Genomic DNA, 14,019 nt, shown 5'->3' with positions numbered 1-14,019 from the left:
TTTTAGAGCAGGCACTCCTGTTTATCTGACATATCTGCATTTCGCTGATGAAGATCAGAAAAAGTACACAGAGCCAGATTAGTGCCAAACCGTAGCCCTTACTCATCGTTTCTCTTCAGTTCAGTGATCAGGATGTATATATTTGCGCCTAAACCAAAGAATTTGGCGACGCAATTGTTGCTTCCTGCTGAGGCACTCAAATTGAGTGAGCGACATCACCCTTGACAAAACCTCAACGCAGAGCCTCTTTTTTTTTTTTTTTTTTTGCACAACTTTGTGTACTATGTTCAGTACATTAGGCCCCTGAATCTCCTCTTGATGTTTTCTGAAAACTGTAAAAAAAAGAGAGAGGCTTATAGCATGTCTGCAGAACTTCAAACTTCCCCCTTAATCCCCCCTGAGCACTTTCCTCCCATCACACTTAAGCATTCCTGACCATTTAAGTGGATTCTCTTTACTGAATGTTCACTTTCTTTGCTCAACTCACTGACCCAGAAGTAATATTTGTAAGCAGACTTGTGTGGCGGTTATTTTTTCCACTTCTTTCAATGGGAGTGTGAACTCTCTACTTACCTTATACTTATATTCTATTTGCTCAGACAGTTGAGAAGTACTGAGGCAATACAGAAGTTAGATTCCTAGGGCAGAACGCAGATGCACAAGGAAGCACAGTCTCAAATTTATCCCCCATAGTTTTCATTTCATTATTTCATTGCAAAATAAAATAGGGAAAACAAATGCACAAAGGTTTAGTCTTTCTTGGAACCTACATTGTCTTGTGAAACCAATGAAGCATATAATTGTACTGTTATTGGTTTTAAAAAGCTAGATAATGATTGCAGGTATTTTTATTTTTATTGCCTATCACCTAGATTTTAAAAGCAGTTTGGCGTTTGATGGCAAGGCAATTTGATCAGCATGAGCTCAAATAGGGTTAACCCTAACCCTCTCTAACACTACCCTAAAATTCCTGTTTTTATCGGAGGAAACCTAGTTTTATACACTGCGTTATTCTTGGCTAAATAAATAAAACATTTAACGCCAGTCTTGTTTTTTTGTTTTTTTATTTAACTTGTCTAAACATAATCAACATCAACTCGTGAAAAATTTGATCACTGAAGCCAAAATCAGATCTGTTCCTGACTATCTATAATGTCGTTGTCAAGTGTATTGCTGTTAAGCGAGTAAATCCCTGGAGAAACTTGTCCTGCAGACCAACAATCCTGGGTCACAACAACCAGATAATTCAATTGGAAATAAGAAACCTTTAGTTTACTGTAACCCAAGAAGTTAAAGGAAAAATATGGTCACAAAATATGGACTTTCCTTGTATATACTTAGATTACAAAATGCAGATTAAATAACTTTGTGCTGAAACACATTTTGTATTAATATAGCAGATGCTGCTTAAACGTAAAGGGGTACTTCTTTCAAACCAAATACATTTGTGATCAAAAATGATCTTGAATAATCTCTGGGAACTTATTTGTGCAGTTAAAAAGAAAACCTTTGAAATATTTTCAGAAAACATGGAGAGCTACTATTCAACACCACTTTAAAAAAATATAAGAAAATCTGGTTCCTCAGAAGCAAAATATTAAGAAAAGAGAAATGGCTCAAGGCTTTGGCATAGTACTGCACCAGTTACACTGGAAGGAAAATAGCCACAGGGCATGATGCTTCTGCCTCTTTGCTTAGCAGGTGGTGGTGTGTTCTTGGTGTTGAATGACTCACCTATAATCCTCCTTACATAACTGTGGTTATTGAGGCCAGGCAACTCAATCTTTGCGTCACTTAAACATATAAACTTGCCATTCGAAGGCTTTTTCTTGGACCCCTTTAAAGGCGTTGGTTTTAACTGTTAAGTAAATTTGGCATAAATGTCATCACCACATGATGGTCTGTGTGGCTGCCTGTTTTGGTGCCTGCATGAACTCATCTGCAGAGAATTTACATTACAATGCATCATCTACACATGCACCCAGGTGCTGCATTGACTACTCACCTGTTGGGTCTCTGTCTGTCTCTGTGTCCACAAATAGGTGTAACCTAGACTTTAGTCCACATTTTAGCAACATCCGTACAATGCTTTATCCTATACAGTTTAAGCACTTTGTTCATGGATATGAGGTATACAATTTAGAATCGCCAATTAACCTGACATGTCTTTGGACTGACACTGTGGGAGGAAGTTAGAGTACCTGGAGGACATCCACACGTGCAAACTCTACACAGAAATCCCCAGGTCTGCACCTACAGGTCTCCTTGTATATTCTTTGGACACATTTTATAAGATCACTAACAAAAAGCTAATTATCTTTAGCATTGATAAGTTTCAAGACATTTATTGAAATTTCAGACCCATCCATCCATTTTCTTCCACATCATGGGTGGGCAGGTCACAGAATTAAAGATAGAGACAGAGGAGCATCTGCACTCACATTGACACCCATTGTGAATTTAGAATCACCAAATAATCTGACATGTGTCTGGACTGTGGAAGGTAGCCAGAGTAATTGGAGGAAACCCACACAGGCACAGAAAGGACAAACAAACAAACAAACAAACTTCACACGGTAAGGCCCCAGTCTGGCCTTAAACCAGGAACCTTTTTGCTGTGAGCCGTCGGTGCTAACCACTATTTTTCGGGTCTTAGCAAAGGGCCTCCACTCACCCATACATTGTAAAACTGTTTAACTGATTACAGCTGCAGCTGGAATATGAAATACTGAATATAAAAGTGGCTGCAAGAGACATTCCTGACATGTGTAAATTTACATCACTAACACAAACTAAGAGGATAAGTTTGACAAGCTTGTTAAGTTTCAAGAAATCTTTAAACTTTTAAACTAAACAGTTGGATGTGTGCATACTTTTAAACTTTATGTATAATTTTTTATAGAATTCTGCCATTATTTCTGTTTTTTTCACTCTGACAGATGTATGCAGTGCAGTCACTCAGGCCCAGAAAAAGAACAGATGAAACCTTCATATCTCTAATGAATCCCTAATGTGGACTGACAAGCAGAACTATAGGCTATAGGTGCAGTATCTAAATACAGACTCGAGCAGGAAACTGTGACACTCAGAACTCGGATTATGTTGATACAGATCGGGAAGGCTTCGTTCCATCATGTTGTCACATAGTATTATATGTAACTGCAGCAGAGCTCCTAATTAACTATGAAAACTGCAGCTTATAATGGGAAGAATGTACCATTGTAGATCACTAGCTCATCATTAGGAGGCTTGATGAATTTAGACCTGGCAGTAAACATCTGTTCCAGCTGTAGCAGAAACAGGAACCACAACACAGCTGGAGCTCGGTTGTTGCCTACAGGAAGTGAAGTTGCGAAACACCAAATGCCTGCAGAGTTTTAAATCAGTGCAAGTGTACACTTTAGCACCTAGTTTTAACTGGCACATCAGCCTAAAGAATTGTCAGAATTACTACAACAATGTTATCTATCTAGAAAATGTTAATCTGTGTTTAAATGTTTCTCTCGCTCTCTTTTTTTTTTCCCCCAAGTCCCTGCATGATGTCTCATCCTTTTACTCTAAGCTCCTGCTTTGTTGATGGCCATATTTGTTTACAGAAAGGTTGCTACATTGTCTAGAGATAGCTTTATCAGTGCTATGGAAATGCCACATTATCATTCTCAGAGAGTATTCATCGCCAGTAGCGACAAAATAAGTATAACTATAAATTAATCAGAAGTCCAGCCCAGCGTCAGCAGCGGTTCTCATCCATGCGCCCCGTCTATGCATCTATCCTTCCGCTCTCATCTGCCCTCTCTTGTTAATTAGTACGATGGGTCTTAAAACCTCTTGCCAATCCATTCCCCTTTTGTCCTAGTCTGTTGCATGGCTGAGTTGAAGGCCTTATTATTTCCCCACAAAGGGAGCCTGGTGAACGGACATTAACTCCCGATTCAAACCAAATCCACCACCATCCCAATTAGTAAGATTATAGCTGTCACAGTGCATGCCGAGTCAGCCTGCCTCACCTAACCAGAGGAGACTAATGAAGTACCGACAGCTGCTGTGAGCCATATATACACACCCACACACACATAGAGACACATATGCACGACACTGGCATGCGCGATATGTATGCATATTCTGAACTTGCACGCAGAGATGAGAACAAGTACAAGCACTCACACGTCACATGTATGCTCTAATGGCACACATATATATGGAATGACATACACATTCATGGCCAAACACAAACTTATCTTCTCCAGCCGTGGGCCCTTGACCTGACAAATGCAGTTTGTGCACATTTGAGCAGTGGGATGTGTGTAGAAGATATGAGCTTTGTGTTTGTGCAGCGAGGCTTTGTCAACAAGTCCAGTATTACTGCAGCTGTTTGCTGCTGTGTAAATGGAGAACAGCTGCAATCAAGCAGGCAGTGATGCACGGGGTGTGTGCACAGCTCAAGGAATCTTAAAGCCAATAAATATAAATCTGTCAGAGAGATCATCTATCTGTCCATCTATCCTTCTATCAATTTAAAAGTCTGTGTTTCTATAAATCTGTATCTCTCTGTTTCTATTATTCCTCTGAAGCCAAACATTTGACATTTTTTTCTATCTTCAACTCCTTTCTGTGAGAGAATGGAGCAGCAGCAACAATAGAAGTGGCAGTTAGTGTTATGTGCTTCTTTCCTTTGGTCTGATGGATGTCTCTAGTGAATACAAAACTACCCCACCAAAGACTCCATCCTGAAAAACGCACCACTCAGCTAGGCTTGCTATTCATCGCAACGTAAAATCTTCAGCAGTGATGTCACTGCCCTGATTCCATACCTGTCATCTCTCTCTCATTTCCGATGGCTTAGAAAGAGAACACGTCCTATTTCTTTCAGCCGACAGAGACAAGACTAATGGAAACATAAAGGGAATTAGTAAGAGAGACAGCAACTTTTTTATGATTTAATTCACAGACATGCATGATAGGTGGTGTGAGGTGGTGACACTGAAAGTACTGTATGTTCTTCCACAGAACAAAAGACAGAAGGTATAATTCAAGATAATGAAAAAGCATTTATCTCTAGAGGTCAAACTGTATTCATCATTTCTCATAGCCACAGCTGGTTGCCTTTTAATGCTAGCTCTGCTGATTTTATGGACAGAAAGCTCCTGGTGTCAAAACTATGAGAAGTATTGGTCCTCCAGGCTGTTGGCATGGTGACAACTGCTCATCGGTGCATTGTATGTTTTACGACTGGTTCCTGGAAGACTCAGGCGTTATCCAGTTTGACTCAAAGCCCTCTTTGTATTGTCTTCTGTCTGGCAGACAGGAACATTGTGTTGCAATTCACTGCCGTACAAACTTAAAAGGATCCGTCTGAGAACGTACACACAGACCGTGAGGTGGATGGCATCTTCGCCGTCTTGTTTTCATTGCTCAATGTCTGTTTTATCTCTCATTGCAGGTGACTTGACGGGCACCTGTGGGGATCCAGGCACACCTGCCCATGCCAGCAGGGAGGCAGGGAACTTCAAAGTGCGCAGCAAAGTGCGCTTTACCTGCGCAGTGGGACATACACTGTATGGCTCAGCAGAGAGGATCTGCTTCCCCAATGGGACCTGGTCTGGCAAACAGCCGTTCTGCAAGCGTAAGAGAAACCTTTAAAATATCTCTTTGATGTTATGTATGAAACACACTGGAGTCAAACTGAGAGCTAACACACAAATATTTCTTTACACAAAGGCACACATTTAAGCTCCTACAGATACAGAGAGAGCTGCGTGGTTCCATGAGGCCACGTACTGAATCCCGATAGTTTCTTTTCTTTCTGGTAGAAATGTACATGCAGCACTGAATATTACCAGATATCTGGTTTGAAGGGCTTTTCTTTTTTCAGCGATCAGACTTTATCCGTTTTAAACCTTATTTGGATTATACTGTAGGGTTATCCAGACAAAGTTCTTGAACCTCTGTTTCATGTTAAAGGGGCACTCCACCACATAAAGTTGGGTTTGGTTGTTGCAGGAAGCAGTAATCAGCTGATGAAAAGGATTGTCTCTTTGGAGAGAGTCTCAAGTTTTAATATACAACTCATTTTACCAAAAAAGACGTGAAATAACCCTTGGGCTTACGATTTAAAAATCAATGGTTGCATTATGGGAAGGCCTGAAGCTTAAAGTTAGAAAAGAACTTCAGAAGTCTTTCAAAGTTTCTAAAAGTATAATGCAAATTGCTGTAAAGCCTCTTTAAGCATTGTGCAAGTGCAAAATAAAGAGTCAGCATCGGTTGTGGTATCCACAGTTTTCAAACAGGACGTGGCCTTTGCTTAAACACACAATGTATGCAACATATTGGCTGCATTCTAGCACATACAAAAAGCTCACAAACGCAGCACTGCAGCAGATGGATAAATAGCTCTCTGCTGCAGTCTGGTATTTTCTGCCAGCACATGGTGCTGTGACTAGCTTCCAGATTGCAGCCGAAAAATTCATTAATTCTAGACACCTAAAGCCAAGTTCCTTTTGGATTGTGATAAATGAATCATTGTGGATTTTGAAGATATTAGTTCACAGAATGCCAGCTCTACATCTTGCATAAATTAGCCCCAGGGGTCAACCGGATATTGATGCAAATGTTTGACTGCTTCTCCTCTCCTCAGCTTACTGTCCACCAGCTTGGATGAGTGCCAGTGTCATTTTTAATATAATCAGCAAATGCACGGTCCTCTGAACTACTCTGCCTTTCATTCCATCTCCTGACTTTCTTTCTTTTCCCCCGTTTCTCTAGCGTTCATTTCGCCAACACAGGCCCCTCCTCTTCTGATTTCTCTCGGTCTTAATCTCGTTGTCTAGCCATCTTCTCATCCCTATCTGCCATCTAACCCTCTTCCCTCTCATTCCCTCACTTTGTGTTCAACCTTTTCCTCCCTCTCTTTATTACCAAGCGTCTCTCTTCCACTAGCTTTTTATCTGTCCATCTCCCAGCTGAACTCCTGATTTAAAGATTATTTTAACCATCCCTTCAACCGTCGGGAGTCAGGGAGGGGGACAGGAATTCACTGGAGCCTGAATGTGTTTCTGTGCTGTCTGCTTGTGATCTAAAGCCCTGTCTCATGTTAAAGTCCATCCATCCATTATCCACAACCCCTTTACAGTCTCCGGAAAAACAGTCAGTGTGGATATTCAACATGATATACATCTCACGTTGCCATGAGGGTCTGTTTTGTGTGTCTGTCATCGTGTCGATCTTGAATTACTAAAAAGAGGTGAGAAAAGAGGCTGCCGCACTTGATTTTTGGTAAATACACACAACAGTACATGCAGACATTATGTGTCTACATGTGCGCACGCACACATGTGTGTGTGTGTGTGCATTTGCAGAACAGAGCTGTGAGCGTGCTGGCAGTTGGTATGTTGGTATGTGGCTGAGTGATGCGTTTGCACCTCAGTGAGTTTCTGCGTATGCACACATGCTAATTGAGAAATCACCACCACACTTGCAACACGTCTGTCTCCTACTAGAATCACTATTTCACATTTTCCAGGCAATTAGGTGATTGAGAGAGCAGATCACTTTTGTAATTAGACATGATTTGAAGCAGAAGAAAAACACATGAAACAAACTGTCCTCTCCACTCTTCAGTGAAAAAAATTAGCTGGCAGATTTCGAAAACACTGAAAGGGATTCCTGAGTGGGAAAAAAAAAAATCCCAATCCCCCGGTGCTTTTCTACCACACTGGAAATATTTTTTCTCCTTATCATAGGATTGCTCAGCCACATTTTAGCTTTATTATCATTATAAGTGCGCCCTGAGTCCTTAGCTGTAACTGTTCACATTACCCCCTTGCTTTTAGACAGCACTGCCATCACCATAGATGTACTGTGGGACTTGACAGTACACAAACTGCACTTTATTTACTGATGACTCATCAATACTGCGATAAGGTTTTGTGTACCACTGCATCAGTTCTGCTCATTAGCCTCTCTTAATAAAGCTCTATAGATTAGTTGTTCTTTACTGGTTGTTTCACAGCTTCTCTAAAAAAAACAAAAAAACAAGCAGCAGTGCTTTCTTACGTCCCGTAATGGGAGGCACAAAGACATAATGAGGAACACAAGGCGAGGATTTCAGTCTGCCCTTTGCAGACTGTTCCACCTGAGAGTTAATCAGACACAAGTCAAGAAACTGCAAACATACAGCAGGTCAAAGGCAAAACAGCAATTATTCCATAAATAAATATTTATATTCACAGTATAGTGCGTGAATATGTCCTTTCACAGCTATTTAATCCCCTCGGGACCTTCAGAAGTCATCTTGAAGCCACCTTCGGGGCTTCTAACCCACTGATATGGAAAATAGAAAATCCATTACTATTTTACACCTCTGACCTTCACATCCTGTCTTTTCTCCCCTGTATTGCAGCGGTACAGTGTGGGAATCCAGGTACCCCGGCTCACGGTCGTATTGCCCGTTTGGATGGCACAACCTTCTCCCACTCTATCGTATATTCGTGTATGGAAGGATATTTCCTCACTGGTTCGCCTACACGCCAGTGTCTGGCAAATGGCACATGGTCTGGCACAGCTCCAAACTGCACAAGTGAGTTTGCACGCACAGACACATGAAAGGAGGATGTAGTTGTGTCTCGTAGTCATGGTGAATTTCTTTAAAAGGCCGCTCCGCTGCACAGCGTTCACATTATCATTATAAAATGAGAAGAAGAGCAGCTGTGTCAGTAGTCACTGTTAAAGGCTATGCCGTGATCGGTGTCTGATCAATAAGATGTGGTCAGGCATAGTCCAGATTCTGTCACTACGGTGAACAGGGAACACACATCTTAGGGATTTCAGTGTTGCTCCGTTAATCAGATTTAGTTCAGTCACACTTACGTCTGGCAGTCGTTGAATTTGTTACTCAAGAACTAGAACACACGCGCACACAAAGAAAAAGTTAGAAAATAGGACAAGAATGATTAGGCACTCCTCTGGGTGTGATGGGTAAACACAAATTGAATGTGGAAAAGGATGATCAGCACAATAACGCACAGCGAATGTACTGTTAGCATAGCAGATTGAATCAGCAGCCAGTCTCGTTCTTTGTATAATGTATGATCAAGTTGAACACGATGGACATTGAACGTGATGTTGTGCCCTCTTTCATCTGAAATCACGTGCACTGGCAGCGGTGCTGAAATATATGATATCAAATAAGACAAATCTCTTTGAGCCTGTTCTCCCAGTGAAGCATCAAAGATGTCAGGCAGTTTTTATTGTCTGGATCTTGGCAAATGAGCCTCAGAGTAATTAAGAAGTATTCCAATCTATATTCAGTTTGCATCAGGATGACTTTGAAACAAAACTACACATTGTTCTTCTCTCTGAAAGTCCCCATATTCTCTCTTCCTTATTCTTTTTGCTTGTTATTGAATGACAAGAAAAAGATAAATGGTATGGACGTAATTTTCAATTCTGAATTGAAATGGGTCTCTGGAGAGATATGCACAGGGAAGGAGTGAAGAGAGCGAACGACTGGGAAAAAAATGGGTTTGAATAATAATGATCAAACATGCAGTACAGCAGAGGAGCTTTCTTGGCTCTTTTTCCCACTTTGAAGCGTGCTCATCCCCAAACTTGTTCTCTTTTGTACTATCACTTCACATTAAAGTTTAGTGGTCAATTCAGGGACATCAACACTTAGGATGCCAGGATTGGCTCACTGTGCCTTCATTAAGGAGGCAATCATTTTCACGGTTCATGGGTAATCGATCATGTAGGTTACCAGATCAAAGTCACACAACACTCTCAAGGGGAGAGAGAAAAGTTTGAACTTTATTTTTTTCTCCCCAGAAACTCTTAGCGGATGATACATGAAATTTATAGAGCATGTTCAGAAATTAGCAAATGAGATGAAGTGTATTAAGGAAAGAGAGTTGCTCAGTGAATTGTGAACTAAAACCATAAAAGCACTTTGTCAAATAAATGGTGAACAGGGATTTTTTTTAAAGTGAGAATATTTGCCGTTTAATACACTCTAATTCAGTTGATTTCTCTGCTATCATCATATTTTCGCTTCTCTTGTCAGTGCGTTTCTCTGTCAGTTTAAGTGTACTATTGGATTCCCCAAGTGGTGCAGAGGGATTACTGTACATGAAGGCATTTCTGAAGTGATCTGTTTCTTCAAATTGGAGTTCTTTTTTCCTAAGTAGCTAAAATATACTAAGTAATTGGTCGACTCACATTGCTTTAGAAAAAGAAAATCAATGATATAGCATCATGTGTCACTTCTCGTTCTTCTTCTATTACTTCTTCTTTTGGCTGCTCCCTTTAGGGGTCACCACAGTGTATCACCTGCTTCCATCTCAGCCTATCCTCCTCGTAGAATATGAGTATATGTTACTAACGTTCCCAAAGTATGTCACAGTACAGAAAACAATATTAAACTTTCAAGAAGCAAGAAAAAAATGTTAATGAAGATTTACTGGAAGCAGCTTATTGACTTAATTTCTCACAGCAGTCTGTTTTCTTAGCAAGTAAGTGCACTGAAAGAAGCTGCATAGTTAAGTTAAATTGTTGAAGTCGGTAGCCTGCAGCTGTTGTGCACTGTGCTTGCTTAACTTGAGTTTTCACTTCCCATAGATAGACATGCATAATTAAACATTTACAACTGTATACACACATTTTTTCCTCTCTTTCTTTCTGCGCCTTTCTTCTGGAAAGATGACTTTTCCACCTCCTCACAAGATGGTCACTTGACACCAGCTAAAATCTTTATGAGCTGTCCTTGATTTATGCCAGCTGCTTCTGACATGGGTTTGAAGAGATGTGCCATGCTTAATTGAAGATAATGTGTAATTTTGGTGGCTTCAAATGAACTGCATATAAAATGTGTCAACACAAAATATGCAGTGAACATTCATATATACTGTGCATAATCTTAGTACAGATTCAGAAGCCCAGGTACAATCCAGACCATAAGCATATGTGACGCAGCATGTGAAAGCCAGGCTTTCTTGTTTTTGTTGCCTGAAGTTTTAAAACTTGTAGAATAACATGGAAAAAACAGGTTTTATTTATTATTCTTTGTCTATGACTTTTTATCTTGAAGATGTCAAACTGTCTCTGTTCTTTGAGTTATTGTGATTCAGTAACAGTGCAGATAGATAAATACTCACTCGTACAGATACAGCCACTTATAATGGCCACCTCGTCAGTGACGGGTATTGTGATGGGCGCCTGGTGGAATCCTGGCCGATTGCCGGGTGATGGGTGCTTGTAATGATATCTCCCGCCTGTGACGTGGATGATGCAACCATGAGTAGTAATGCCCCTGTAGGGATGGGTGCCATTATGGCACCGGTTCTGACATAATCGGTAGTAACCAGACCGAAAAGCAGCGCACATTGATGCTTTATTTCGGTGCTTTTTTTTTTACTGAGATGTCATACACTTTGGATTCTAGCCAGTCATTTTACCTTTGCAAGGATAGTAGGCGGGCACAGGTATGTACGTTCTTTTAGAGCAGAGCTACAGATTAAAAATGCCCAAGGCGAAAAAGTCTGGCTGTACTTCACAGGAAAAGATGCAAACTCAGCAGCCTGCAACAAGTGCTTTAAGGTGATACTGTGATACTGTGCAAAGGAGGTAACACCTCGAATCTGACGACGAACCTGGCGATGCATTGCATTTTTTTAAAAGCCGAGAAATGCACCGAGTTAACAACATCCCCCAAGAACCCGAAGAGGAGAGTCCTGGCCCTAGCCCTGCCAGTGTAGTAGAAATGATGACGGATGATGATGGCAGAAGCCGCCGTTCTTCTCTGGGCGAGCAGCTTAATGTTGTTCGTGTGTAATTTTCCCTTGAGTAGGCTAACCACGTTATTAAATTAATACATGTAAGGTGAACTAGCAAACACCGTCGTAGTTACATGCGGCTGTCTTCTTGTTTGATGGCAGATACTCCCTTCACCCTGGCCAAAAAGGCTAAAATGACCAAAGAAAAAGTGGAAAACAGCTAAACATGAGAGGTTTTTGGACAAAGTTTGTGTTTTTTCAATTGTTTAAGCACTTCTTCCAGCCAAGAGTGATACCATATATGCCCTATAGCTGCAGAAAAGGCTAACATTGTTATCTTTTTACAAAAAACAGCTGAACATGAGAGGTTTTTGGACAAAGTTTGTGTTCTTCATTCTTTAAGCACCGGTTCGAGCACCGTTTAAGCACCGGCACCGTTTCAAAAGTACCGGTTTGGCACCGGAATCGGATAAAACCTAAATGATACCCATCCCTACCCCTAAGTAGTATTTAGGAAAACCAGTGGTAATGTCTTGTGTAACCACCAGGGGGAGCAGTGTGGAGGCGCATTCCTTTAGAGGCTTGTTGCGCTATTTATTTATACCAGGGGTGTCCAAACTTTTTTCGCTGAGGGCCACATACATAAAAATATAGGAGGGGCTGGGCCACTTACTAGAAATTAGGTATATAACCTTAACTTTACTGTATTAAAAATCACTTAAAAGTGGTCAAATGTGTTATATTGTTGAATATAATTAAAGACAAAACTGCCTTCATCACAGTTTTCCATAAATGGATCTTTATTGATTTATTCAGAAAAAGCTTTGGTAGCTCATTCTCAGAACAGCAGCCTCAGATTTCTTCTTAGACAGAAGATTTACTGTACAGAGAAAAAACAATAAAGGGGAAAATGGGACGGGTAAATTTCAAGTTTGTTATTTAAGTTATTAGGCTTAGCAAAACATCTATTAACGTTCGTTTGAAACGATTATCACCATTAACAGACTGAACTGGACTTAATAACAGGAGTCCATATAATTTTAGTGAATTATTCTGGTGAGTATCAGCTGCGCTGGGTATGTAAATCGGGCCATCCAGCTGCGGTGCTGATCGCCACTCGTGGCAAAAATCCGGACAAATGTCACTTGACCAAGGAGCAGATCTGCATCAGATGCGATCAGCTGACTTTGCGTGTGCGTGCGCTGCGCACAGCGGTGTGTACTCTGTGTGTTAACAAGAAAAACGCATATAAGAAAGCGGTGCGCAAAAGCAGGCTAGTGACAGAATCGATGCGCATTATTGATATTTGAAGCACGTGTACCTGCACGTTAACACACGGGTACTGTGGAATACATTTTTACTCACCTAAAGTGCTCGTGCTCTCGTCCACTCCCCGCAAAGAAATTAGCAGCTGTGCGGTGTCTGTGGCATCAGCGCTCTCATCACATGCGATGGAGTAAAAATCAAAAGCACAGCTTTATCAGACAGCTGCAGTTTAATGTTGGCTGACGAGTCTTCAATGCGTCGCACAACTGGATTTCTGGACATGCTGACGTTGTTGAAGTCCTGCACTTTTTCCGGGCACGTTATTTCGGTGACTTTAACGAGGCCGTGTTTTATGAGGTCTCCATCTGAAAAAGGCTTGCCATGTCTTGCGATGAGTTGGGCGACCTCATAGCTGCTATTGGAGCCTTTTCCTGGACAATTTGAGCACGAAAAAAAATACTGTTGCTGACCTCGCAGGAGAGCTAGCATTTGCTTTACTTTCTGCTCTCGCTCAGCACCAGTGTAGGATGCATAGGCCTGATGTTTGGTTTCATAATAACTCTTTCATAACTGCCACAGTTTCAGTGCAGATCAAACAGATACACGTCCCCTTGAATTCTTTGAAGAAATATTCACTCTCCCACCTTGTCTGAAATTTTCTGCATTCACTTTGTACCTTTCGCTTCTTTGGTTCTGCCATGTTTAGTAACTTGCGGGTACACTTCTTCTGTGATTGTCCTTTTTGGTGGAGCAACTGCCTTGATCAACAGCAGCTCCCCCTGGTGTTAAAACTAAGAAGTGCAATACACTCAAGCAAAAGTTGAAGTGCGGGCCATATTTTATTCAATTTATAAAATTACTTGCGGGCCAATTAAAACTGGACCGCGGGCCAATTGGCCGGACTTTGGACATGCCTGATTTATACCGTTAAAATTTGTTCAGGGATTCTTTAATTTTGACACTATCAGCCTTTCTATAAAATATTGAT

General features: G+C 41.0%; 1 protein-coding gene across 2 annotated transcripts in view; it reads left to right on the top strand.

Annotated features, from left to right (window-relative positions):
* LOC134635775 (CUB and sushi domain-containing protein 3-like) overlaps positions 1-14,019 on the top strand; it is a 222,914-nt gene that overhangs the window by 177,766 nt on the left and 31,129 nt on the right. For both annotated transcript variants that reach the window (XM_063485315.1, XM_063485314.1), the window contains exons 57-58: positions 5,441-5,623; positions 8,399-8,575. In XM_063485315.1, the coding sequence (XP_063341385.1) occupies positions 5,441-5,623; positions 8,399-8,575 (360 nt within the window). The remainder of the gene's footprint in view (positions 1-5,440; positions 5,624-8,398; positions 8,576-14,019) is intronic.

Source organism: Pelmatolapia mariae, linkage group LG10_11 (genome assembly GCF_036321145.2).
Source record: "Pelmatolapia mariae isolate MD_Pm_ZW linkage group LG10_11, Pm_UMD_F_2, whole genome shotgun sequence".
Lineage (NCBI taxonomy): Eukaryota > Metazoa > Chordata > Actinopteri > Cichliformes > Cichlidae > Pelmatolapia > Pelmatolapia mariae.
This window is presented reverse-complemented; position numbering and strand designations above follow the sequence as displayed.